This window comes from Polypterus senegalus, chromosome 3 (assembly GCF_016835505.1).
Source record: "Polypterus senegalus isolate Bchr_013 chromosome 3, ASM1683550v1, whole genome shotgun sequence".
NCBI lineage: Eukaryota > Metazoa > Chordata > Cladistia > Polypteriformes > Polypteridae > Polypterus > Polypterus senegalus.
In genome coordinates, this window is record NC_053156.1 from 176,509,185 (window position 1) to 176,536,405 (window position 27,221).

The following is a 27,221-nucleotide window of genomic DNA, read 5'->3' on the forward strand; positions in this document are numbered from 1 at the left end:
CTTTGGTAAGGTCTTATTAATAAAGACTATTTATTAGGTGCATTTTGCAGTACCTAAACTAAAGTATTATCTAAAATTATTTAGTATGTGTTCTTATTTGTATCCACACACACACACACACACACACATATATATATATATATACATACATATATGTGTGTGTGTGTGTGTGTGTGTTTGTGTACTAGCAAAATACCCGTGCTTCGGGTACTGCCTTTAAATTTTTATTAAGAAGAAATGTAAACCTTTTTAAACTGACGGAAACTATACCAATAATTATTTGTTAAGGATCTCTTTGTATACCACGTTGTCAGTTCAGCCTTCTGGTTGTAATATGACCAAGCTGTGCGCTGAGCTTACTCTTGAGCATGCAACATACAGTTGGCCATGTAAAAAGCAATCTTGCCTCAAATCAATGCCAACCTTTTTGTAGGGTCTCTCCCTGAGACTTATTAATTGTCATTGCGAAGCAGAGCCTTACTGAAAATTGGAGGCTTTTTGAATTGAAATGGGAGATCAGAGGGTATAACCATCCATCCATCCATTGTCTAACCCGCTGAATCCGAATACAGGGTCACGGGGGTCTGCTGGAGCCAATCGGGTATAACAGGGATACGAGAAATAAAAACTCTCTCCCCTGAGCCACTGCCAGTAAAAATAGTTGCCTCAATTAGGTTCTTTTGCAGACACGTGACCTGAAGTCTCGTGCCGTTACAAAGTTTCGGTGGCTGTAAGTTTCTCAGTAACATTATTGGTGCCTCAACCTTCAAAATTAGATTATGCTCAGGAGTGCCTGGAGGATTCAGAGTGTGGAGAAACTCTACCGGATAGTGCACCACGTCTTCCACTTCTACAACTGAATCCACAGATTGATATGTTTTCGATTGTAGAGGTAGTTCTTGAAGTAAAATGTGGTTTATAGTCGTAGTCATGTCATTTCTTGATGTCAGTATAGCTCTCTCCCTCAACCATGACATGTCATTTTCATGGAGATTTCGTAGATTGGGGTAAACATTTTGAAGAAGGCTTTGTAAGGTATTCATGAGGAGACAAAGGTTTCCAGGTACACTTGAAAGCGACAACCGAATAATTCAGCGGCAGCTATCACCTCACATGCAGAACCATAGGTGAAGGGCTTAAGCATTTCACTTTTATAGTGCTCCTGTGTAGTATAATCTCCTGTACCGTCATCAGTCCACACCTTGAACATTCAATACATAAGACACAATGTTCCTCCGTATATCAAGAGTGAGCCTGATATCGCTGTGCAATATGTAACACAGAGAATGGAAAAGGCAGGCGACATCTCCGGGCATAGAAACCACTTGGTAAGTGACAGTTCTTTGTTCGATGGTGATCACCTCAATAGACATGTTAATGGGGGTATGGTTGAAATGATAAAGGAAAAGTGCACCTGAACAATGTAAAGTAAGTCTAAAATACCTACACAATAACTATAATCATAATAAACGAACAATAAAACAGCGGAGAAGCTGTGGATTAAATAAAAAGGCTGCAGTTAGCAGGGAGACGTGAATACCGTGGCGAAGCAAGGAAGGGAGCAGCGGATGGCCTTTTATAGGCAGGCAGTTAATTACGTGGGAGGCGTGGGGATGGGGGACCCAACTCCACCTCAAACAGTGACCGAGCTGCAGGCTATGGACGTATATATGTACGTAAGTAGGATTCAGTTAGCGTTGGGAACCCGTGTACCAAATTTCTTGAAGGTGGACACCCTTAGGAAGCAAAGACTGTTTTGGAAACTTCAATATGGTGGCCGACAGTGGCATCATTCCACCGAAATAAGTATGTACATCGGTTTCGGTTAGCGCAGGGAAGCTGCCCACCACATTTTGTGAAGATGGGGCTATAAATAAGAAACTTTAACATGGCGGACGTTGTCAACCATTACGACCGTTATGCATAGAATTTTGAAATGAAACCTGCTTAACCTTTGTAAGTAAGCTGTAAGGAATGAGCCTGCCAGATTTCAGCCTTCTACCTACACGGGAAGTTGGAGAATTAGTGATGAGTGAGTCAGTGAGGGCTTTGTTTTTTATTAGTATACTAGCAAAATACCCGCGCTTTGCAGCGGAGAAGTAGTGTGTTAAAGTAGTTATGAAAAAAAGGTAACATTTTAAAAATAACGTAACATGATTGTCAATGTAATTGTCGTAGGCTTATTTTAGTATTGAGAATGATGAGTATGATTATAAATGTTGTGTATGAGAAATACACATTTTTAGGATGTAAGGATCTCTTTGTAAACAATGCTTACAGTTCTGCCCTCAGGCTGTAAAATGTCTGCTGAGCTTACTCTTGAGCAAGCAACGTACAGTTGGCCATGTGAGAAGCAATCTTGTGTCAAGTCAATGCCAGCCTTTTTTAGAGTCTGGCCCTGTGACTCATTTATTGTCATAGCAAAGCAGACCCTTACTGGAAATTGGAGGCGTTTGAACTGGAATGGGAGGTCAGAGGGTATGAGAGGGATGTGAGGAATAAATACAGTCTTCTCTGAGCCTGTTTCAGTGAAGACAGTTGCCTCAATGAAGTTCTTGTGCAGAGATTCGATCTAAAGCCTGGTGCCATTACAAAGTTTTGGTGGTTTTAAGTTTCGTAGTAAAGCGGTGGAGTAAACGAAAAGGCAGGAGTCACCAGAAGGCAGACGTGAAGCAAGGCGAACAATAACAGGCTTGATGCGGTGGAGTAAAGAAGAAGGGAGCCGTGAGCTCGAACAGCTGAGGACTGTAAGGAAGCGAGTCGTTAATGTATATAGGCAGGGAGCCAACCACGTGGTAGGTGTGTGGACACTGGCGATGTGGAAAAAGGAAAGGGGAACGGTGATGGCCCTTGTGTGTGAAATAAATCCTCTTTTATTGGAAATAAGGAATGAAACCGCCAAAAGGAGAGCTCAGTTCCTAAATGAATTTAATACTTGTTTACTTAAATAATAGTTTAATAACTATTTGAAGGCTGTATCACCATTTTTAATTTTTTTTTTCTGTTAGCATATTTATATTTTATACTGTTTAACAGAATTAAACAAAATGTTGTTCACTTGAATAATGTAGTTACTTTAATACTTGAAGGCTGCATGCCATTTTTATTTGTTCATATACAGTTTTATTCTTGTAGTTAAATAGAGTATTTTGAATGAGATTTCTGTTTTCCTTGTGGTATCTTGAAATTTCACAGGTATTGGCATCAACTAAAAAAATTCAATTATCATGACAGTTCTGCTAATGAACTAGACATGTGTCTAGAATGTGACTGTGCCTTAGTGGTACTCCTTATGTGAATCAGAAGAGGGAGGGGTGGGTGTTCCTGCAGAAGTGGAAGTGATGTCATTATTCCTCAAGCCTCTGTTCACCAAAGAGTAAAGGTGTAAATGTCAGTGCAAACCTGCAGCTCTCCGTGGTATTGCAGTCACTATACAAGTCCTGGAGAAGTCCCTCACTCATGCATGTGAGAGAAGGTGCATAATGGAGTCTGTCTTCCTTTACTATGCCCATTTCCTTAAAAAAGTCAGAGTATTATTAATGACCTAAAACCTCAGCCATCCAACAAAGTTATTTTATTCACCCCAACCTTCAGACAAATGGCACTTGTACCAGTAGATTCAAGTTCAGATTTATCAAAAGAGTCTTTTAAATATTTTTTTTAATTTAGAATAGTTTTAATTCTCTCTAAATTAAGAAAAGGCTGCAACATTTTAAAACACGTATTTCTTAAAACTGTTGAGAACCCTAATTTTCTTTGCATCTCTAATGATGAATTATGAAACACAAGTTATTAATGAAGATTTTAAACATGGGAAAACAGGAAACCAAAATTATGAAGTTTTCCAGGAAAATGATGCAAGGTTTCTGCTGTGCTTCAGATGCATTTATTATTTCCTTTGTTACCATCAACTCCCAAGCAAAACCAGCATACTGCACTGCTACACTCGCATTTACTGTAACAAGACTGCAGTCTATCATGATTGGACCTTTTTTAATATCACTTTTTCCAGACACATCTGATGAGTGCAATACAGGCAAAACATGTCTGTAATCTTCTTTCAGAGAGTGGGAATGACCTTTTTTTTGGTTATGCACACTGGCACACAGCTATTCACTATCAGTATTTCTGTGCAGTATTAATAATCTTATTTTATTGCTGTCTTTGCTCCTTCTGAATCAATTATGTCAAATGGCTAAATATTCTTGATGCTGTTATTTTCAGACACTTAACAAAATTTCTTTTATATGCAAGTAATATTTTTGTTTTTTCTAAATCCTTTACAACTATGTTGATATGTACATATAATTTATTATTTTCGTTTACCTTAACAAAAATCCACAGATTTGGACATATTCTATTTTTAAGGTGGATACTGTATGTATGACTAACAATGAAGTTTTTTTCCCCTTACTATTAGTATTTCTTATGTTTACTTGTATTTTGAACCTATAATGGTCTTTGATCCGTTTCCTACATTTAATTTCTCATTATTGGGAGGACAATGGCAAATTGACCTTGAATGGGACTCCAGCCCATTGTTTAGTGATATACCTATTGTGTTATATACACTATTCACCTTTAAATTCTTATTTGTGTTTCACATTAAGATGGAGATGTGACTGTAAATTCAGAAACATCAAATGGACATACAGTACCTATCAGTATAGAGCCTGTTATGGAAGAAGTTCAAGCAGATATAGAGAAGCAGAAGGATCTGCCAGCAGAAAACAAAGCCCCTTTACCTGGAGAAACAGGGGAGAAGCCAGGTAAATATTTAGTTATGCTTCTCACTTAAATATTCTGTCCAAATCACATATCTCAGTTCATCAATTAGGGTGAAGCAATATATGTTTCGAACAACCTCTATTACAGTTTGTCACTGCTAAAATATTTAAGTAGACGTTTCATATACAGTGCATCACAGACTGATCATAGATATATGATTATAAGAGTAGTAGAAACCTAGCATATTGAGTCAATTCAAAAGGACAATAAAGGGATAGTATCATAAAAATGAGCATTTGTTTAGACAAACCCAAAAGAGCAGTTTAATGTTCACTTTATAACAATATCAAAACAAATAATAATGAAAACCCTAAGATAGCAGAGCACACAAATTATTATTTTCATACCCTGTCTGTCAATATATCAACAAAAAGACAAGCCTAAGTGTAATATTATACAATAATCAAAAATGAATTCATAAAGAGATGGACCATTAAGATTCATTGGTCATAATATCGTTAATATATTGCAAAAGAAATGCATCCAAAATTTACAAAAGGTCAGTCAAGAAAAATATTGAGTTTATATGAACACTAAAGGGAAATTAAATTGCACAGAAAAGGAAAGAGCAAATTATCTAAATTTATTTCTTTGTAAAAGTTATCCCAGTAAAGAAATGTCCTAGTAGCGGAATAGAATATTAATGTAATATTACACAAAGAGAAATGGTACAATATTAGGATTAAACAGGCTAAATTTAGAAATATCACTGGGGAAGTTAGTATTTACCATTGAGATGTGTTACAAATTTCAAAATACATAACTGCAATTTATTTAGCAGAACACTGAAATCAGCTTGCCTGAAGTACTGTACTCCTTATCCCTGTTGTCATTGCTTGTTCAGGTATGTTCCCAGTTCCTGAATATAAACTCAAAATTATTGTATTAGCAAATAGTCTAATGAATTTCAACTGGAGTATTGTGTTTCTCTGATTTGTTAGAATATTGGGAGGATGCAAAATCATCATAATTATCTTGAGAGGTTATTAAAAGCTTTTGAAAGTAGAGATTCAAATTATAGTGTCCAGAAATTAGCATATTTGACTTATCCTCCATAAAGAAGAGGATACTGTGTATAAAAATGTTTCCAAATTAGGTAAGATTAAAATATAATCTCCTATAGATTAGTACTGGGGATTTTTCTTGTTTTGTTTACATAAATGATGTAGACCAGCGTTTCCCTGCCTGTGGGCCATGGCATCATTACTGGTGGGCTGCTGCAAACCCTGGATGATTACTCTGCTAATCCACCACTCTTGACAAATGTGCTTGATTCAAAGGGCAACATGACAGGTGGATTGCAGCTAATCCTGGACGACCTCCTCAGTTCCCACTTAATCGTGCTTGATTCACCAAGGATGAAAAGCATCAATGATCGTGGTTCATCTAAAGTTTTGACAGAAGGAAACTCAACCCTATGATGGGTCGTTCTAAATCCATGTATTGGCCCAGCAACAAATCCCAGTGGATTACGCACAAACTGGCATGTGAAAAACTGACACCACAAAGGTTGGGAAACACTGATCTAGACAATGACTAACAAGCTGGTTAGTTCTGAGAATTTAATTAGAGTCTGACAAATCATTATAGATGGATCTAGGCAAAAATCAGATATGAACAGATGTAGATAAGTTTTTAAGCATAGAAAGTAAAACTACAAACTAATTACATGGTTGTGGGGTTGTCAGTGGAAGGTTGAAATCCAAATATACAGCATATGAGAAAGACTGGTGTTCTGGCAAACTCATCACTGTCCACAATAGGTAAATTAAAGAATTGATTAAGTAGACCATATGCTGCTTGTTTATGCATTACTTTGTGAGGTCTCATTTGAGATTATCCTTAGTCTGTATACTTCAGTAGTATTTTTTTCTGTGTGATGTTTTGGCCTTCACATTACTTGAAAGATGTAATAGTGCTAAATCAAAGTGTTGAGGAAAGCTGCTCTTCTAAATCCAAAAAGCATTCCAGAGACGTTATTAGATTGAATTACGGAGCAAATTCTAGCTTTTTCTGAAAAATTTTAAATAATAATCATAAAATTACAAGTTTGACTTCATGACATTAACCTTGGTGTGGGTCAAATCTTTAAAAAAAAAAAGTGGGAAAGATTTGAAAAATTGAAACATCAGGTGTTTGACATTTGAAAGTATAATAAATTTGACTGTGGATATGATGTTAGTCTTCAATAAGTATTATTAACCAGGTGATATTAATACACTGTCTCATGACTGCAACAGTCAGAATTCCTGACTGTTTTTTTAAAAACTGTTTTTTTAATAAAAGTAGTTTTAAAGAGTTTATACAAATTAAAATATTCTGAATTTTTTTGATACTTAGTAATTCATGTGGAAATGGCGTAATACTGTTTTAAATTGTGTTAGTATTGGAGTATTGGATTTTAGCACTGTTTATTTTTCAGTTAATGGACACGAACTGTAAATGAGTTAAATTTAATATGTGCACATGATAAGATACAGTAAATCAGGTAGTCCACGATATAATTGTTTATAAAGCCCATGCTGAAATCCCCCAAAGTCAATAAAATGGCCCCATTTGTTACTCTGAGTTGAAAAAGTGGTGGTACTTTCTACATTTGGGGGAGGTGCTAAGCCCAAACAAAAGGCTGAGGACTCTTAGTCTGAAAGGAATATACTGTATATGCAAGTATATACTATGATTCAGGTGAAAACAGATAATGTAAACTGTAAACATTAACTTTCCCAGTATTCAGTCCTATTTAACTTCAAAGCCTAATGATGGAGAACTTTCATCACATTTTTGTACATACTGTAATTAAGTTGATAAGTACAAACTAAATGTCTCAAGAATAGTATCATAACAGGTGATAAAGAATGTTCAATTTTCATTTTGATATGCTTAATAAATGTTATTTAAGTGATGCTTAGGTATAATTTGGTAGATAGAAAATGGCAAAATAAGATTATAACATGTTTCATTTTGGACTTGTCATTGTTGTCTATTGTTGATTTAAAATGTTAAGGCAATTGTAGTTATCACATTATCTTTGCATCTCAGACATGTCAGATCAAACAGTACAGAATTGTTGTGACGGTATAATTTATGCCATATATGTCTGTGTTTGTTTATTCTTAAATACTTAACCTCATTTGTTTTATAGCTGGAACTATGCCATCTTGCAAGCATGAAGCGTGTGCTGTCACTTCCTTTATGTTGCCTTACATTTTGTTTGCTGTTTGTATTTCATTACGTATTGTCTTGTCTCATAACATAAATTAGTTTTACTAAACTTTGTTCCTGTAGAACGAATTGAAAACAGGCATCTCCAGAAGGTTCATCCTGCTCGTGCTCGGGATACCACAGTTAAAAAATCTCAAATGCCTTTAAAAACTCAAAGCGGAGCATCTGCTGCTAATTTCAAGAAGGAAGAGCCCCCAGTCAAAAAAACATCCAAAACCACTGCCAAACAACCACCTACGGCAGGGTCTAAACAAAGTTCTCGAAACAGTAATAATACAAATGGTGAGTAAGAGAGCAGTATGTTTAACTGTGATGCATCCTGCATGGAATCTCTTGCCCTAGTGAACACCCTTTCTTAGAGCACTCCCTTTGGATAGGTCTTCATGCCTTGGTAAAAATGTCATGGTGCATGTTTAATGAAAATAAACAATATTTGCATTATGAAGCTTCCTTAAAAATATTTAAGAAGCATGCTTAAAATTCAAAACACATGTTTTATTTCAAGATGCACTCATTCTCATTCTAAAGTACTGCAGAGCTTTTAAAGCTCAAGTAACTTGCAGTCATGCTGTAAATATTTATTTTATACATTTCCTAGCCCATCTTTAACAATAAATTCATTTTATTTGTACCTTATTACTCACTTCTTTAAGTCATCAGTGCATTGTTAGTTGAAGTACTGTATAATATTAAAAAGAAAAATCTGGAACGGCAAAACCCATAAGGAATTTCCAGTAACACTGAGATTCTAGTATGTTTAGTAATGACAGCAAGCCTTACAGTATACTCATATGCAAAGGTTTGTAAGTATTTTTGCCAAAAGTTTAAATTAAACATAAAACCTATTTTGCTAGGAGCAGAAGCCAGAATTACTGTATACCTGTTACAGTATTAAAAGTTGGAATTTTAATTCAATTTATTCTTTTAAAGTGCACATTTACTTAATTTGCACCCATCTCTCCCAAGGGGGGTTAATACATATGTATAGAATATAGCTTTCTTCTTTCAAACACACATATCCCCAGTAAACTGAAAAAACTTGGACAACTGACTGAATTTGAGAAAATCCTTCCAAGCACTTAATACCTGCCAGCCTTTTCTAGACAAGATGATCTGGTCACACTTTACTTTGTATTTCAAAATACTTCTTCCTTTTTAGTTACCTGCCATAAGGTAGGTCTTTTGATCGCCAGCACCTCCATTGTGCTCTGTCCTTTGCTTTTCTTTTAATTTCTTGGTATGATTTACCATCTTTCAAGTAATATAACATAATTTTGGCCTTCCTCTTGATTTCTTTCCCTCCAATTTACTTTCCTGCACTGTTTTCAAAACTCCATCTCCTCATAGTACATTTCCCAGCCAGTTTAGTTGCCATTTTCTCACTGCTTAAAACATGTTTCTTTCTTCATCGATCCTTTCCAACACGTTTTTTTTATTAGATAATGTGTAAGTCATACTGATCTTTTCCATTGTTCTCCATATTCACATTTCAAATGTTTACATTGTATTTATGTACCTTTTTCTCACTTTCCCTCTGTCTGCTTCATACAATGCAGCACTCCAGATTACTGTTTTATTACTCTTTTCTTCAGAATTCTATCCATTCTACTTGTTAGCAATTTTCATTTTACATAGAAGGCTGCTTTTCCCATTGCTATACATATTTTTATTTCTTTTTCACTTCTTCCATCCCATGATAGCATACTTCCACTTCTACCAACATATGTTCTCCAGTTTTTTTATTTTATTGGTTTTGTTATTTCATTTGATTATACACATCGCTTTTGTTTCCTTTATATTTATCTTCATTTCATACTTACATGTGTAATCTAATTGGTTCATTAGTTTCTGTAGTCTTCTTCCATTGCTTGATGTTGTTGCTTTATTGTCTGCAAATCTTACTGATGTTGCCCATCTTCCTCTTTCATCCCTGACTCATTGTCACATCTTTAATTATTCTATCAACACAGATATTTAATAGGATTGGTTGAGAATGAGCATTCCTGTCTATTACTTATTTTTACTTGAGATGTCTCTATTTAGTCCCTACTGTATATGGTTCTTACTTTTGCTTACTGGTTCATGTATCAGTTCCTAATTAATCTTTTGTCCTGCCAATCTACTCCTCTATCTCTCAATATTCCTAGAAGTTTTACCCAGTTTACTGGTCAAATACTTTCTCCAGGTCCACCAAACAGAAATTATAATTCATTATTATATTCTAGACTCCTTTAATCAGCACCCTCAGCACTCCAATAGCATCTCTTGTTCCCCTCCATTTCCTGAATCCCAGTTGATCTTCTTCCATATAGCTTTCTGCCTTTGTTTCTAATCTTTTTGCTATCAACTTAACATTACCTTTGACACGTGATAATAAGCCTATTGTTCTATAATCTTCTCAATTTGTTGCATTTGTCTTTTTTGGTGTTTGGTTTTGGCATTATATTAGTTCTTATTGCTCTTTGTTTTCAAGATCTTTAATCATTTCTGCTGGTATGTTGTTTGTCCCTGCTTGTTATCTGTTCCCCACCAAAACCCCCACAGTTCTTTTATTCCGTGATCTGTTTCTTCCCCCATTGATTCTGGTCCAGTCTCATCTTTATTATCTTCTACCTCTTCCAGCTCCATCTCTTCTTTTTTTGGTTTATTTATTATTAGCATCATGCAATAATCTTACATTGGTTCTATTAGTGGTTCTTAATTTTTACTGTTTATTGTTGTACTAAGGGCGGCACGGTGGCGCAGTGGTAGCGCTGCTGCGTCGCAGTTAGGAGACCCGGGTTCGCTTCCCGGGTCCTACCTGCGTGGAGTTTGCATGTTCTCCCCGTGTCTGCGTGGGTTTCCTCCGGGCGCTCCGGTTTCCACAATCCAAAGACATGCAGGTTAGGTGGATTGGCGATTCTAAATTGGCCCTAGTGTGTGCTTGATGTGTGGGTGTGTTTGTGTGTGTCATGCGGTGGGTTGGCACCCTGCCCTGGATTGGTTCCTGCCTTGTGCCCTGTGTTGGCTGGGATTGGCTCCAGCAGACCCCCGTGACCCTGTATTCGGATTCAGCGGGTTAGAATGTGTTATATTGTGTCCTATTGCTAAAGATTTTTGTGATATCTCTCACTTTTGAATATATCAAATCACTTTTCCCCTGTCCTTTCAGGGATTCGAGTTTTTTGAACTGTTCATTCCAATGTTTATTTTTTGCTTCATCTGTGATTCTTCTTGCTAATTTTTGCTGGCTTAGAATTCCTCATGCTGCCTTCTGTCCCACAGATTTTCCATCTTCTTTTTTTTCATTCATATCTTTTATCAAGTCCATTGTCATCCATTGGTTTTTCGTCTTATTTTTACCCATATTGTTCAGTCCACTTGTAATTATTGCTGTTTTTATTCAGTTCCATTTTTCATCACTCCTTTATTTTTTGTTGTCTCCTGTAGTATTTCAGAATTTGGCACTTTTACTTGATATCACTGGGATCCATGTTGCTCTTTTTAAATATAAGACAGGGAAATGCTAACAGGAGGCCAATACTGTATTACTCACCCAACAACCAGGAAACTGCATATGGTTGCTAACTAAGAATAGTGAGACCCTGTTGCTCAGTTAAGCATATAGGCTGTATGGAAGGTGGCTTGGAGGTCTATTCTTTAAGGCTTATATAGTACTGAGGAGTACAAGAACACCAGGTGCTGCTAAATGAGGTTGCCCAATGTATCTGTACCTAAAGTGGACTGTCTGTGCCTAACCTGTGTCTAAATTTGACACTGACCTGGGGGAGTTTATGGAGGTTCAATGGTTAGAGACTAACTGGCACAAGGAAGGATGTCGAGAGGTGAAAAAAATCACTTTTGTGTGTACATTTAATTTACACCAAAACCAGAAAAATAGTTTGCTGTCTTTTTTTTTGGTACATTTTTATCTCATTTTTGCCTCTCCCTTATGTGTATTTCCTTAAATAGGAATGGCATTTTGGGGGATTTGGTCTCCAAAATATTCATATTGATATGTCTAAATGCCAAGTTAGCATTTTCCTTTTTAAAACTGACAGCTAAATACTTTTGTCAGTCCAGAATTAGGAAAAGAGCCCTTTTTCCTCTATACTTCTTGTCTTAATTTTTAGCTTGTGTAGTACCCCATACTTCCAGAGATGAAAAATGTTGTGCCTACCATTGAGCAGTCTTTGTGATGGTCCTTGTCTGATCCATGCTCTGTGTTGTATCCGGGAGCCTCTTGATCCTTCAATAGTCAACAACCAAGATGAGCCAGACAAATGAGGACACACACTTCCAGCAAGGGGTTTGTTCAAAAGTCCTCAATGCTTTTATTAAAACAACATCCAAATAAACAGTGCAGTGATAAAAGTCTTCAGTAAATAAGCCATAAAATCCCAATGTGGAGGTTAAAACAATCCAATAAATAAATGATCTATTAAAACAAGGTTAAAATCCCAAAGCAGAAATCAGTTCTAAAAAACGTGCAATCCCAGGTGCATCCTTCTAAAAGCAGATGTCTACCCTGCTTACTTCAGATGGGATCCTGCAGCCAGAGGCGACGTCCTACAAACGGGTCCAGCCAACCTTTTATCACATACATGGGTCACTGCTGTCCCAGGCTGTCAGCAGTGCGCCACACTGGGTCATCAGGTGCAGATGTGACCCTCTGCTCATTCCAAGGTGTGAATGCGACACCTGACTGATCCACTCGCATTTGCACATGAGTGTGCATTCTGCCAAGCACCACAGTCAACCCTGGAGCAACACCAGCATGCACACATCTGCATTCATTCTGAGCCTTTATTCTCTTGGGACACGATTATTTACTTAAAATTGTCACAATACCACAGACCAGTTATTACAGTCTTACCTAGAAAAATAAGCCTTTTAACATTTTTAGAGCAGGTTTGCATTTATTTGGTTGATAAGCCAGTTACCATTCCTCCTCATCCAAGTCTCATATCTCAGTTGAAACTTTCTTTTGGATTTCCATCTTTGGTGAATTTAAGATGCATACACATTCATATATTATAGACCCTGTTTAATCCAGTTTAGGGTCACTACGTCAGTTTAAGTTAATTTAAATATTTCCCATCTTGACCACCTTTGGTACAGGTTAATACCAACCACCACTTATAGCAGAGTAATAACATATAATGCTTCATTTGCCATACATTAAAATAAATTTGGAAGCATGTTATTTTTGTAAATTTCATACTCTTAAAGTCAATAAGATCAAATGCATGATTAGATTAGTTACTTTCATTACTAAAATTCCAAGTTCATCTTCATCATGAATGTATTTATATACTTTTTCATATTATTTGAAAACTAGCTATATCAGCAGCATATGCAGTTTTTACTGTTTTTTCTTCATTGTATCCATTTCAGTCCTCCAGTACCACGTTACATTTTACTACAGTTACAGTTACTACAGTTGTCATGTTAATGTGTCAGTTATGGATAATAATTTAGTCAAGCCATATACACTAATATGTTCTGAGAGGTTACTTACTCATGTAATAACTGAATATATAAGAAAATGCAGCAACACATGTCAGTGTAAAATAATCTTTGAGTTGATGTTTAATAGAATAAAATAGTGTTGTGAAATTAATTTTTTAATCATTTTCTTCTTATTTCTGTTATCATGTATTTTAGTATTACTCTGCAACATTAGATGATTTTTCACAAAATCAGAGCTATATATGTGATATAATGTTGAATCTGTCATATTCACACATTCAGACAAGTTTCAGTAGTTTTTACTTTTACAAGTGAAAAATTTTTAAGTGCAGTTAGACTCCACATTTAAAATGTTCACCAGACTTTCAACACTCAACCACTATAAAGTGATCATTAAACATACAGCCTTCTAAAAGTTTTATGAAGACTTCAACATTTTGAAAATTGAAATCAAAATTAATGCAACAGTAGTATGACCAAGTTGGAGTACTTAAATAATGTTGCAAGAATATTGGTTTAAGTTCACGAAATTTTTATCTGGTGAAATTAAACATCAAAGTAGTGCTTGTCGATTCTACAGTGCTTTTGGGAAAACAAAGTTAACATTTAAGTTTTGCATTTTTCCGTGTAATAGAATTTTTTTTTAAATCTTGCATGCAGGTGTGGTGAATTCTGAGGTAGTTAATGTAATTCTGAAATAGTTATGTCATTTTTAACAGTAGAATTACCAGAGCCTACAATAAAACTCAAAAATCCGTCCCACCTTAAATTGCTTCTTAAAATCTTTCACAGCTCTCCACCAGCGTCTTTTGTCATCTAAATGTGCTGATAAAAATCAGGCTGCAAGCAGCCGGCTATTCCATCCCCCCACCAACTTAGAACGTGCACAAACTTCTCCCAGCTCATGCCTTGATTGATTTTCTGGGAGTGAAGTGGAGTTTTGTTGTTATACAGTATGTTGAAATAGTTATGTTATTTATTTGGCACGGACATGTCTGCATGCACTTTTTGTGGCATTACACGTATATTTTCTGCATGCACTTTTTGTGGCATTACACGTATATTTTGAGCATGTCCGTGCCAAATAAATAACATTCGACGTTTTGAAGAAATCATTTTGACACGATTTATCTTTATTTATTTACTTACTTCCTAAAGCCTAAAGTCACAAGTAGTGTGCAGCGGGCATGCTCAAAATGTGTGTAATGCCATGAAAAGTGCCTGCTGATGGTATGTGCATTCTTGCTCCGATGTAGAAGGGAGCTGAGTTTACCTCTGTTACAGCGCGTCTATGTGAAAACAGCAGTGTCAGATGCAGGGGTGGCGTCTGTTTGGGCTCGTAAACGCGGCTGAGATAATAAAACTGACTAAAAAAAAAAAAAACCAAAGCTAACCTTTACAAGTATCATAAATTACACCGGCTGTTACAGACTGAAATCAAATGTATGTTTTTATTCTAAAATAGTAAGACTAAGAGCAGTTTACCTCTCAAAATGGAGTGGTGCTGGATCGAACTCGCGACCTTTTGATTCCCAGTCGACAGCTGATTCTATTGCGCCACGGAGGCAGTCATAATAAACGACTGTCAATGTCGCGTTAAGGCGCCTTTTTGTTTCTGCAGTTATATTTTTGAATAAAAGCGCAATTGTTGTGTTAGATTTGTACCTTTTGTGAAAGTATTTCTTAGATACTTCAGGCTTCATACATTATATAGTTTATGCCTACGTTTTGTCATCTACTAGTAGAATATAAAAAACATTTCTGTTTTAACAATGTGTTTACACAGATTACTGTAGAAACGGAACAGACATGAAATGCGTGTGTTCCAAACAACGATCTATTATTTCCACTCTAAAACTCCACTTCACTCCCAGAAAATCAATTAAGGCATGAGCTGGGAGAAGTTTGTGCACGTTCTAAGTCGGTAGGGGGATGGAATAGGCAGCTGCTTGCAGCCTGATTTTTATCAGCACATTTAGATGACAAAAGACGCTGGTGGAGAGCTGTGAACGATTTTAAGAAGTGATTTAAGGTGGGACGGATTTACGAGTTTTTTCATAGGCTCTGGTAATTCTAGTGTTAAAAATGACATAACTAATTCAGAATTACATTAACTACCTCAGAATTCACCACACCTGCATGCAAGATTTAAAAAACAGTAAGTAATAACAGAACAGCTGCCATGTTTCTAATATAGTTTAAATCATGCAGTTTGTGTTTATTCCTACAGTGTTTGCAGAAATGAATTTCAATATAATGTTGACTACTCAATATGAAGGATTTGAAGTAGAGATCGGGGCTCAGTTTGTTTTAAATAATACTAATTGTTCTAATACAAGTCAGTACTGTATGTTGGATCTTGGAAAAAAACTAATAAATACAATCTTATAACTCTACATTTACATCTATATTTTTGCTTCTTACACGTTTAGAGAATTTTAAAATTACACAAATAAGTAATTAAAGAATATGCCCTACTTTCATATAGAACTTTTTAATACATAGGTTTTAGTATAGTTTGTGATACCAGCATGCAAAGATTCTTCATTTCCCAGAGAGATAAAGTTACCTTAGAAGCCTAAGAATTTATTAGTTAGGACTGTTACATTAACCAGTAATGCAAGCTTGAATATTTTACAATAGAAATATTTGTTTGTTTATTCAATTCTGAGCAAACATTAGGTGACTAGATTTCAAAGTGAGGCATGTGTTCTGTATCCCCTCAATTTTAATTTTTTTTTTTTTTTTATAAAGTTGTTTTAATGTTTTTGCATGAGATTTATAATGGTGGTCTAGGAAGAAGACCAGGAGTCTGCATATCTTGATTACTTGTCTTCAATGTATGAAACCGTAATACCGGTTTACCTTACTCTGAACCTAGTGAGCCTTAGATTTCACTAACGTACAACACGGCCTACCATTCTTCTGCAGATTTATCGGAGTTTATGTTGTTTTCATGGTATATATTGTGGCCACCAGAGGTTGCTCAAGCCGCACAAACCCAGATACAGACAGACACAAATACCAGTTTTGCTACACGGAATATGTTTATTATAGTGGGGAAGCACTTTTCCATTGCTCCCCACTACAGCAAAGTTCTAAACTGTCCAAGCATCAATGCAAGTAAGATGTTAATTTCTTTTCTTCTCTTTCTCTTTCTGCCTTCACTCCTCCTCTGGCAGGCTTCGTTCTTTTGCACCCAACTCGTTCTCTCCAAGCAAAGTGAAGCAGCTCCTTTTATACTGCTCCAGGGAGTGCTTCAGGTGGCTCAATAAATAGATCTGGAATCACTCCCAGATGTGGTGGAATCCCCATGTAGCGCTCTGCAGCTCCCCCCGGCAGCCCTCACAGAACCCTACAGGGCTGTCGCGAACTCCAACTCCCATGAAGCCCTACAAGAATCTGTGGAGCCACAGCAACCCAGGGGGGGCTGCCTTCTAGCGCTCTGGGGGAGGCAGTGTCCTGTACACATCTGCTGCCCTGGCCTTCCAACTGGGCAGGCACAGTATCCATCCATCACAATATACTCTATTAAAATTAATATTTGCATGATTTTGAAGTTTTTTTCTTTTTAGATCTCATCAGTTGATAAAAGTATATCAGCAGATTCTCATAAATATTATGTTTTGTTCTCTTTTCATATTTTTACATAAACAATTGCTTTTTTAGAACTTTGAGTGGGTTCATACTTTGGGATGGTCAATATCTGTGTGAACTATGCATGCTTTTTCTGTAGATGTTTTTTTTCCTCCTAAAAATTTGCTAGTTACATTAATTGCAAGTGTGTGTTAGTGAGTGTGGAATAAAATTGGCTTGCCATGCTGTGTATTGTTTCCTACCTTCTACCTAATGCCACCAGGATAGACTGTGGTTTTTCAGGATCCTAATTAAAAAAGAATGTTTGAAAAATTAATGAAAGTAAAAACCTTATACTTGACCACTCTTCACTTTGCATACATTTATTTTGTAATTAACATTTTTTTTACATTGTTAAAAAAAAATGACCCGTTTTATTTGTCACCAGAAAGGTTCTATGATTTTAAATTGAGAAGAGCTGAGAAAACACTTGGAATACATTATGCATGTAAAGTCAAAGTGCTCGGAGAGTAAGGAAAAGATGATAAAATATTTTGGGTACAAGGTAGTTGTACTGAAAATAATTTATCATTAAAAAAAAAAAGTTTAAAAGTTTATAATGTATAACCCTGCCAAATACAATATGTCAGGTTTAATATCTGAGGCTAAAGCACGGGAAGGAGAGGGTGATGATGGTGAGAGGATCCTTATCTGAATTTGGAGATGTTAAGAGTGGTGTCTCCAAGGTGTCAATGCTAGGGCTGCTGCTATTTTCAATACCTCTCTATCTATCTCTCTGTCTATCTAACTATTAGTGCTGGGCAGTATACCGGTTCATACCAAGAAAATGTTTTTGTTATGTTAAGGATTTTTTTGATACCACATTACCAATTTAAATAGCCTAAACAATGTTCAGAACGTGGCGCAGTGGGAAACCTTTGTTGAGGGAGAAATCTTTTTTACTGCTGCACCGCTAAACATGCATGCAACGGAGTATATGCATTACTGGAGATACTGAACGGTGAAAATGGACAGAGAACATTCCAAAACTGAAGCTGTAGCTGACGATAAAGTTGAACATGATGACACAGAAGAACTTTTGCCAAAAAAAGGAGCCATGTCTGTTGTCTGGAGATACTTTGGTTTTAAAAGATCAGATGTGGACCATTATGTTCAAATGTGTGAATACTGCTTCTATACTACTGGATAATACTGCAAGCCAAGTTGTACTTGTTTTATTTTTTTTCAGTACTGTGTAATGTACGTGGGTACTGTGTAATAGTGTGACGACATGTTGACTTTATTCTCGACATTTCCACTTTAATCTCGACGCTTATGACCAGAATAAAGTCGACATGTTGACTTTATTCTCGCCATTTATTTCAAGATTAAAGTCGACATGTTGACTTTATTCTTGTAATTTGTCATTAAAATAGAACATTGTAAACTAAACTTCATTTTAAAATGAATATTTAATTTACTAGATTTTCTCAAACCCCGGCATAAGTTATGTAGACATTAAATGCTTTGTGTTATGTGTTTCCCCAAGCCATATTAATTGTGACATGCTTCTTAAACTGACTTCCTCTTGCACTAAGAGGAGGCGCAGGCAGCAATCACCACACATAATATATTAATTTCATGATATTCCTGCTTCCTGAACATTTAGAATGCTAAAATAAATACTTGATATCATTTTCATGATGAAATGCATTAAAGTATGTATTAATCATGTGGGGGCACAGTGGCATGGAGGTTGCACTGCTGCTTCGCAGCAAGGGGGTCCCGGGTGTTCCCTGCCTTGAATTTGCAATTGAATTGGGTTTACTCGGCGTGCTTCAGTTTCCTTTCAAAGTCATGTAGGATGTGGGTATTTGTTATGGTATATTGACCCTTGTGTATGTATTGCTCGTATTCACCCAGCGATGTGCTGACGCCTCGTTCAGGATTTGCTCCTGCCTCGCACACAATGCTTGCTGGGATGGGAACAACCCTGAATGGATGGCATAATTAAACATGTACAACGAAGATTTTTTTTAAAGTTCTGAACACTCTGTGGTCTAAGTATAGAACTAGTTTTAATTTCACAAAGATGTTTATCGTGTGGTGTTGGTTATATGGAGAAAGAAAAAGGAAGGATAGGAACTGGAGGTTTGGTATGTCAGACAGAGACAACATGCATGCAGTAAAGAAAGCCCGCTCAGAAGAACATCCATTGAATTCTGTGTTCGTGTCTCTGACCACCAGATCACGAAACCAAAATTTACACAATATTTAAGGTGGAGTGGTGGCTCTGAGGCTAGGGATCTGCACTGGCAATCGGAAATGTCAATAGGGACTCTGCTCTGTTGGGCCCTTGAGCTTGGCCCTTAACCTGCAATTGCGGAGCGGTTTGAGTAGTGAGAAAAGCGTTATATAAATGCAAAGAAATTATTATTATTATTATAATTAAGTGTGCGATACCCTACCCCTATAAAGTTCTCTACACTGAACATACACCTGGGGGGGTGCAGTATTGTGCATGTTTAATACCTGCTTTTAATGCATTTCATCATGAAAATGATATCAAGTATTTATCTTAGCATTCTAAATTTTCAGAGAGCAGGAATATCATGAAGTGAATGTGTTCTGTGCAGCGATTGTTGCCTACGCCTCCTCTTAGTGCAGAGCAAGTCAGTTTAAGAAGCACGTAGTGATTAACAACTGGGTCGGGAACACTTAACACAAAGCGTTTAATGTGCTACATTAACTTATGACAGGGTTTAAGAAAATCTAGTAAATTAAATATTGATTTTAGGATGAAGTTTAATTTACAACATTCTACGTTAATGACAAAATCAACTATGAACCGATGTTCCACTGTATTTGTAAATGCCTCAGCAAGCTGCTCAGCGGAGTTTCTAAGCACCCGTCCTGAAAGTCCAATCAGTCCAGCAGCTTAACATGAATTGACCATCTGCAGCATGTACTGTACATCATACATGCTCAGTCTAAAGGTGGGAGACTTGGTTTCCTATGAAGCTTTAATCTTTCTAAGTGTTGTAGGTGTTGAGGTCATTGGCCAATGTGACATCACTGTGGGGAGAGACAGAGCTGCCTTTGTGGTCAGTAAATGCTTATCCACATGCCTCTGGTATCCATGCTGTAAAAAATAATCTTCCACACATTACCTGTAGATGTCTTTGGCTTTTTTTTTTTTTATACCTTTTTCAAGGTTTTATTTGGCAACACTGTAGGCTAAGGGATCCCCTGACTTAAATGCTGGTTACATGCTTTTAAAAGATGTTTCACCTCTTCATCCATGGTTTCATATTTCGAATATTTTTTAATCTTTTTCTCCCATAGTGACATTATCCACACAGTTACAGATATAGAACAGAACGGTGGATGTGTATTCCTCCAGGTCTATCTCTGTACACTGTACAGCCTAGCCTGCTGAGAAAACAGTTCCCATTGTGTGCATTTAAAGCAGTCCTGAAGTTGTGGTATGACTTGCTTGGGCCATATTTTCACTGTCTTTGTGACAGCTTTGTTTCTGTGGATAAGAGGTCTGTATGCAGGCAACAAAAATAAAGAAAAATGGTCAGTGTCCAAGGGGTGGGGTAACAAGGGCTTTGTTAGGAGTCTTTTACATTTGTATATAATTTATCCAGGGTGTTTTATTCCCTGTTGGGGCACTGCACATGTTGGTAACATTTCTGGAGCATAGTTGGATCATCTGTCTGGTTAACATTCCTAACAGTAATGCAGGCAGCATCTGGGTGAGCATCCTGTTGTTTACTGATAGCCAAGTTCTACTGCGCAAGCAGTTATCCTAGCATTAGATTGAGGTTTGAAGTATACTGCTATAATGATAACAGAAAATTCCCTTGATAGATAAAGTTGCCTGCATTTGAGCATTAAATACTCCAAATCTGGGGAACAGTAACTCTCTATAGCATTGTGGTGCACCAGTCATTACTTATATAGACACAGAGCCCCCCACTCTTGCTCTTACCAGAGTTCATTGTCCTGTCAGGTTGATACACTGACCAGCTAGTTAACTCCAGAGCTCCGTTGGGAACCAGGTTGTTGAGCCACGTCTTCATAAGAAATCAGTATACAGCACTGCAGTCCCACATAGATCATTCTGTATTGAGCCACAGCTCTAATTCGTCCAGTTTGTTGGTAAGTGACCAGACATTTTCATAGAAAGATGCTTGGTAGTGATGGTCTGTATGGAGCCTTATGTAGCTGGGCCCATACAATCACATGCTGTCCCTGCTTCTGCTTCCTTTCCGGACCCCATTCCTGTTTCCACCTCAGCAGGATGGTAAGCCAGGGAGCCGCTATTCAAGATACTACTGAAGTTAAAAGTATTGTGATAAATGTGTTCTCAGCCTTGTCCAGTATTAAGCAGCTCTGTGCAACTATATGAACGATTCTCACTAGTGGTGCATAGCAGAATTAAAATGACAGTTAAATAATAAAAGAAACGTCAAAAACAGTGCAAAGCCACTGCGTCCGGACACTCCGCCATGATGATGCACTTGTGAAGACTAATGATATAATGCACTAGTGAGGCCTTATCCCAACATTTGTCTCCAGGCCATTAAAAAGTCATAGCAGTACTAGAAAAAGTCCAGAGAAGAATAACAAGGCTAATTCTAGGACTGCAGAGTATGAGTTATGAGGAAAGACTGAAGGAGTTGAACCTTTTCAATTTAAGTAAATAAAGATTATAATAAGATGTGACATTACTGAAGTGTATAAAATTATTGAATTAAATAGTACAGTGGGTTAAGAGCTGAATGGCCTGTTCTTTTCAAAAAATGTCTAATGTTTAAAAAAAAAATGTACAAAACGATATCAATGTGTTTTTGGTGGTTCATTTATCAGGATGTAGAAGCTATATTCAACCACCCAGACCCTCTTTAGAAAAGGATGCCTCAGTCTCAATCCATCTGTGTAAACAAGGAGATTTGTAAGAGAAGCCACAGAAAGGCCAACAATTGGGAGCAGAAAAAGCTTTTGAAAACACACCTTACACTTTCTAAACCATAGTGACCCAGCCTTGCTGGTCAACTGGGAGCATGGTTGAGCCTGAGCCTTTTGGCGAATGTTTTATGAAATATATGAAGTGCAAATATTACACTGGCCGTTACAGAATTCCCAAAGTCAATTATGGTGGTGGTAGGATTATGCTATGGGACTGTTTTTAATCAGCAAGGACTGGAGATCAGGTTAAAATTGAAAAGAAGAATCATAATGGAAAATACAAACAGGTTCTCTTAAGAGTATTTTACTTGTATGTTAAAATATTGAGGTTTATGTGAAATTTTATCTTTCAGCAAGGCAACAATCACAAACACAAAGCCAAAGTTAAGTTTAGAATGGCATAAGAATAAAAGGTGATAAACCTACAATGGTCCAATCAAAGTCCTTTGACTTGGAGCAGATGTACCTGGTTGAATGGGCTAAAGTCTCAAACAAGATGCAAAGTTGGTAGACATTTAACACATGACTTAAAGCGGTTTAAGTGCTAAAGGTTCATTGCGGAATATTAAAAGATTGAATAGATTCATAGGGTCAATGTTGTCATATGTACACTACAGAGGACTGTAAAATGATTACTTGCATGTGCTAACCAATATGCAACATGTCACCATTTACTGGTGTCATGATCAGTGAGCATTACTACCTTATCTGTTTTTATTGTGTAACATAGATTAGTGTCACATAAAAAAATCTGAAACTAAAGAAAATGGTCAGAATAGTTTTGCAAGGTACCATAAGAAAATGTTTTACTTCTTATGTGTACTTTCTGTCATATTAGGAGTTTACTTCTAAAGTTTCTGGTTTTGATCTGTTTTACCCAAATATATTACCAGTAATTGATAATGCTAAAAAATTATAAATAAAATTGCAAAAGGTGGCACAGCATGAAATTTAATTGGCCAAGCAGAATAGTGGTTTTTGGAACTTAAGGAGAAGAAATCTTGTAGCATATTGTGGATATACTGTATTTATTTTATTTTAACTAAGATCAAATATTTAATTTGAGTTCAGCATTTCTCTCCATACGGGTTAGTTATGTTTTATTTAAATGAATTTAAAAATTGGGAAAAAATTACTTTAAATGCGTTAAACAAAATTTCAGTTTAGGATTTGTTTTTCTGTAAAAATATGGAACTAGACAGAGCAGATTTGTGTTTTTGGAACAAGTGGAAGAACTCTGTAATCAGTTTTTTTTTGTTTGAAAAAATTATTTGTCACATATCCAAAAGAAATTAAAGCCAAAAAGTCCCTGAAAGATAAATAGTATGACAAAAGGCCATTTTGCTTCTGTTAAGCTTGATGGAGAGTAGTGAATGAAAAAAAAAAATAAAAACAGTAATTTGATGGATTCTTAGAGGAACAAATATTTTTGGCCTAGTATCATAATTTTCTTTTTAAATTTAAATTCCAGATATTATAAATTAGCTAAATTGTTTTTTTTTTTCTTTTTCTTAGTAAAACAGTCTCATACTAAAAAGGCTGCAGCTTCAAAGACAGTGGCACAGTCATCTTCACCATCCCCTTCTGGGTCTTCAACACCAAAATCAAAAGCCAGTAGTACGAATAAAACCTCTTCCTTGGGAATCAGTAAAGCTAATAAAAAACCTGATAAACAATTGGACAACTTGAAAGGACGAACAGCAAATACTCCAAAGACTGTCCCATCTGCAAGTCCAGGCTGTGATGATACGGAGGTATTGAAAACTAAGAAAGAGCCTAAAGGAGCTGAAACTCCCTGCATTGATTTACCTGGTGAACATCTGGCATCCCAACAGCCTTCATCTTCTGATTTACCAGATAGTAACTCCATTTTATCATTTTTAGAAGAGGCAGGGGAATCGCCTGAAACACCAATATTGTCTGAAAATAAAACTTCAGAGATATCTGATCCTGGTTCAAATTCAATAAAAGACCACATTGATCAGGAGCAGAATAAACAAGTGAAGACTGATGGAGATGAAGCTATTGTCCCTCCTACTCCTGAAGAAGATGTAACATGGTAAGGATGTAAGAGCATTTCCAATTTTTACTACTGTCAACAATAAATCTTTTATCTTTGAAACTTATACAAAGATAAATGATTCCTGGATAATCTAAATAAGTCACAAATAATTTTAAATGTTTAGGTCTTTTAAGATTATATCAACTTCTTCCATAAAACAATAAGTATTGATTCACTTAATGTCTTTCTACTTCTTCTTCTTCTTCTTTCGGCTGCTCAAGTTAGGGGTTGCCACAGTAGATCATTTTGTTCCATATCTTCCTGTTCTCTACATTTTGCTTTGTTACACCCATAAACCTTCTCTTAGGCCTTCCAGTTTTTCTCTTGCCTGGCAGCTCTATCTTTAACTTCCTTTTGCCAATATACCCAGCATCTCTCCTCTGCATATATCCAAACCAATGTAATCTCTGCTCTCTGATTTATGTCTCCCAACCGTCCAAATGACCCTCTAATGTACTCATTTCTAATCCTGTCTATCATTGTCACACCAAATGCAAATCTTAGCATCTCTAACTCTGCCACCTCCAGCTCTGTCTCCTGCTTTCTGGTCAGTGCCACCATCTCCAACCCATATAACAACGCTGGTCTCACTACCCTCCCATAGACCTTTCCTTTCACTCTTGCTGATAACTGTCAGTCACAAATTACACCTGACACTCTTCTCTACCCATTCCACCCTGCCAGCACTCTCTTTTTCACCTCTCTTCCACAATCTCCGTTTCTCTGTACTGTTGATCCCAAGTATGTAAACTCATCCACCTTCGCCAACTCTACCACTTGCATCCTCACCATTCCACTGACCTCCCTCTCATTTACACACATGTATTATATCTTGTTTCTACTGACCTTCATTCCTCTCCTCTCTAGAGCATATCTCCACCTGACCAGGGTCTCCTCAACCTGCTCCCTACTGTTGTCACAATGTCCTCCGCAAACATCACAGTCCAAGGGGACTCCTGTCTAATCTTATCTGTCAACCTGTCAATCACCATTGCAAACAATAAATGGCTCAGAGCAGATCCCTGAGGTAATCCCACCTCCTCGTTGAATGCATCCATCACTCCCACCACAGACCTCACCACTGTCGCACTTCCCTCGTACATATCCTGTACAACTTTTACATACGTCTCTGTCGCTCCCAACTTCCTCATACAATACAGCTTCTTTCGAGGCACCCTGTCATATGCTTTCACCAGGTCCACAAAGACACAATGCAACTCTTTCTGGCTTTCCCTATACTTCTCCATCAGCACCCTCAGAGCAAACATTGCATCAGTGGTGCTCTTTCTTGACATGAAACCTTACTGCTGCTCACTAATCATCACCTCCCTTCTTAATCATCATTTATCCCCCTGTAGTTACTACAGTTCCGCACATCCCCCTTATTCTTCAATATCGACACCATTACACTTTTTCTCCACTCCTCAGGTATTCTCTCACTTTCTAAGATTCCATTAAACAATCTGGTTAAAAACTCCATTTCCATTTCTCCTAAACACCTCCATGCTTCCACAGGTATGTCATCTGGACCAGTGGCCTTTCCATTTTTCATCCTCTTCATAGCTGTCCTTACTACCTCCTTGCTAATCTGTTTCACTTTCCACAACCTTCTTTCTCTCTCTCGTTCTCTTCATTCATCAGTCTCTCAAAGTACTCTTTCCATCTGCTCAACACACTCTCCTCACTTGTGAGTACGTTACCATCTTTATCCTTTATCACCTTAACCTGCTGCACATCTTTCCCAGCTTGTTCCCTCTGTCTAACCAATCACTACAGGTCCTTTTCTCCCGTCTTAGTGTCCAGACTCTCATACAACTCATCATACACCTTTTCTTTAGCCTTCACCACCTCTCTCTTCACCTTGCACCTTATCTCCTTATACTCTTGTCTACTTTCTACATCTCTCTGACTCTCCCACTTTTTTGCCATCCTCTTCCACTGTATACTCTCCTGTATTTCCCCATTCCGCCACCAGGTTTCCTCTTCCTCCTTCCTCTGTCCAGATGTCACTCCAAGCACCCTTCTTGCTGTCAGTCTTACTACTTCTGCCATTATTGCCCAGCTGTCTTGTAACTCTTCACTGCCACCCAGTGCCCGTATTACCTCCTCACTAAACTCAACCTTGCAGTTTTCCTTTTTCAACTTCTACCATTTGATACTTGAATCTGACCTCACTCTCCTCCTGTTCTTGATCTCCAGCGTCATCCTACAGACCACCGTCCTATGCTGTCTAACTCCACTCTTGTACGTCATTCTATGTTCCTCCCTCTTCTTAAAATACATCCTTTTCGCAAAATCCACTCATCTGATCTTCTTCATTCCTCTCCTTGACACCATACCTACCCATCACCTCCTCATCTCCTCTGTTCCCTTCACCAACATGTCCATTGAAATCCACTCCAATCACCACTTTCTGTCCCTTGGGTAGAGTGTTCATCACTTCATCATACTCACTCCAGAAATGTTCTTTCTCATCCATCGCACACCCAACTTGCGGGGCATATGCACTAACAACATTCATCATCACACCTCCAATTTCCAGCTTCATAATCATTACTCTGTCTGACACTCTTTTCACTTCCGAAACACTCTTGACATACTGTTCCTTCAGAATAACCCCTACCCCATTTCTCATCCCATCCACACCATGATAGAACAATTTAAATCCACCTCCAATCCACCTGGCCTTACTTTCCTTCCATTTAGTCTCTTGCACGCACAATATATCAACCTCCCTTCTCTCCATCATATTGGCTAACTCTCTCCCTTTACCAGTCATACTGCCAACATTCAAAGTTCCTACCCTCAGTTTCACTCTACCTTTCTCCTGTCCTTCTGACACGTCAACCCCACCCCCCACCCCCTTCTTTGGCCAACAGTAACCCAATTTTTGCCAGCACCCTGTTGGCTAACGGTACTGGTGGCAGTCGTTGCTAACCTGGGACTCAACCGATCTGGTATGGAAATCTGTATTGCTGTCCACATGTTGATCTGGCAAAATTTTACACCAGATGCCCTTCCTGACATAACACTCCCCATTTATCTAGGCTTGGGACCGGCCCAAAGAAACACACTGGTGTGTGCATCTCCTGTGGCTGGGTTTGATGTCTTGATGTCTTTCTTTAAGTAAAATATTTTTGACAAC

At 37.3% G+C, this 27,221-nt stretch overlaps 1 protein-coding gene across 6 annotated transcripts in view; it reads left to right on the forward strand.

The window, feature by feature from the left end:
- Nucleotides 1-27,221, forward strand: part of phactr2 (phosphatase and actin regulator 2) — a 292,417-nt gene that overhangs the window by 231,361 nt on the left and 33,835 nt on the right. For 4 of the 6 annotated variants that reach the window (XM_039748231.1, XM_039748234.1, XM_039748233.1 and 1 more), the window contains exons 4-6: nt 4,611-4,769; nt 8,074-8,292; nt 23,530-24,073. In XM_039748231.1, the coding sequence (XP_039604165.1) occupies nt 4,611-4,769; nt 8,074-8,292; nt 23,530-24,073 (922 nt within the window). The remainder of the gene's footprint in view (nt 1-4,610; nt 4,770-8,073; nt 8,293-23,529; nt 24,074-27,221) is intronic. The other 2 variants (XM_039748235.1, XM_039748237.1) reach the window with 2 other exon arrangements.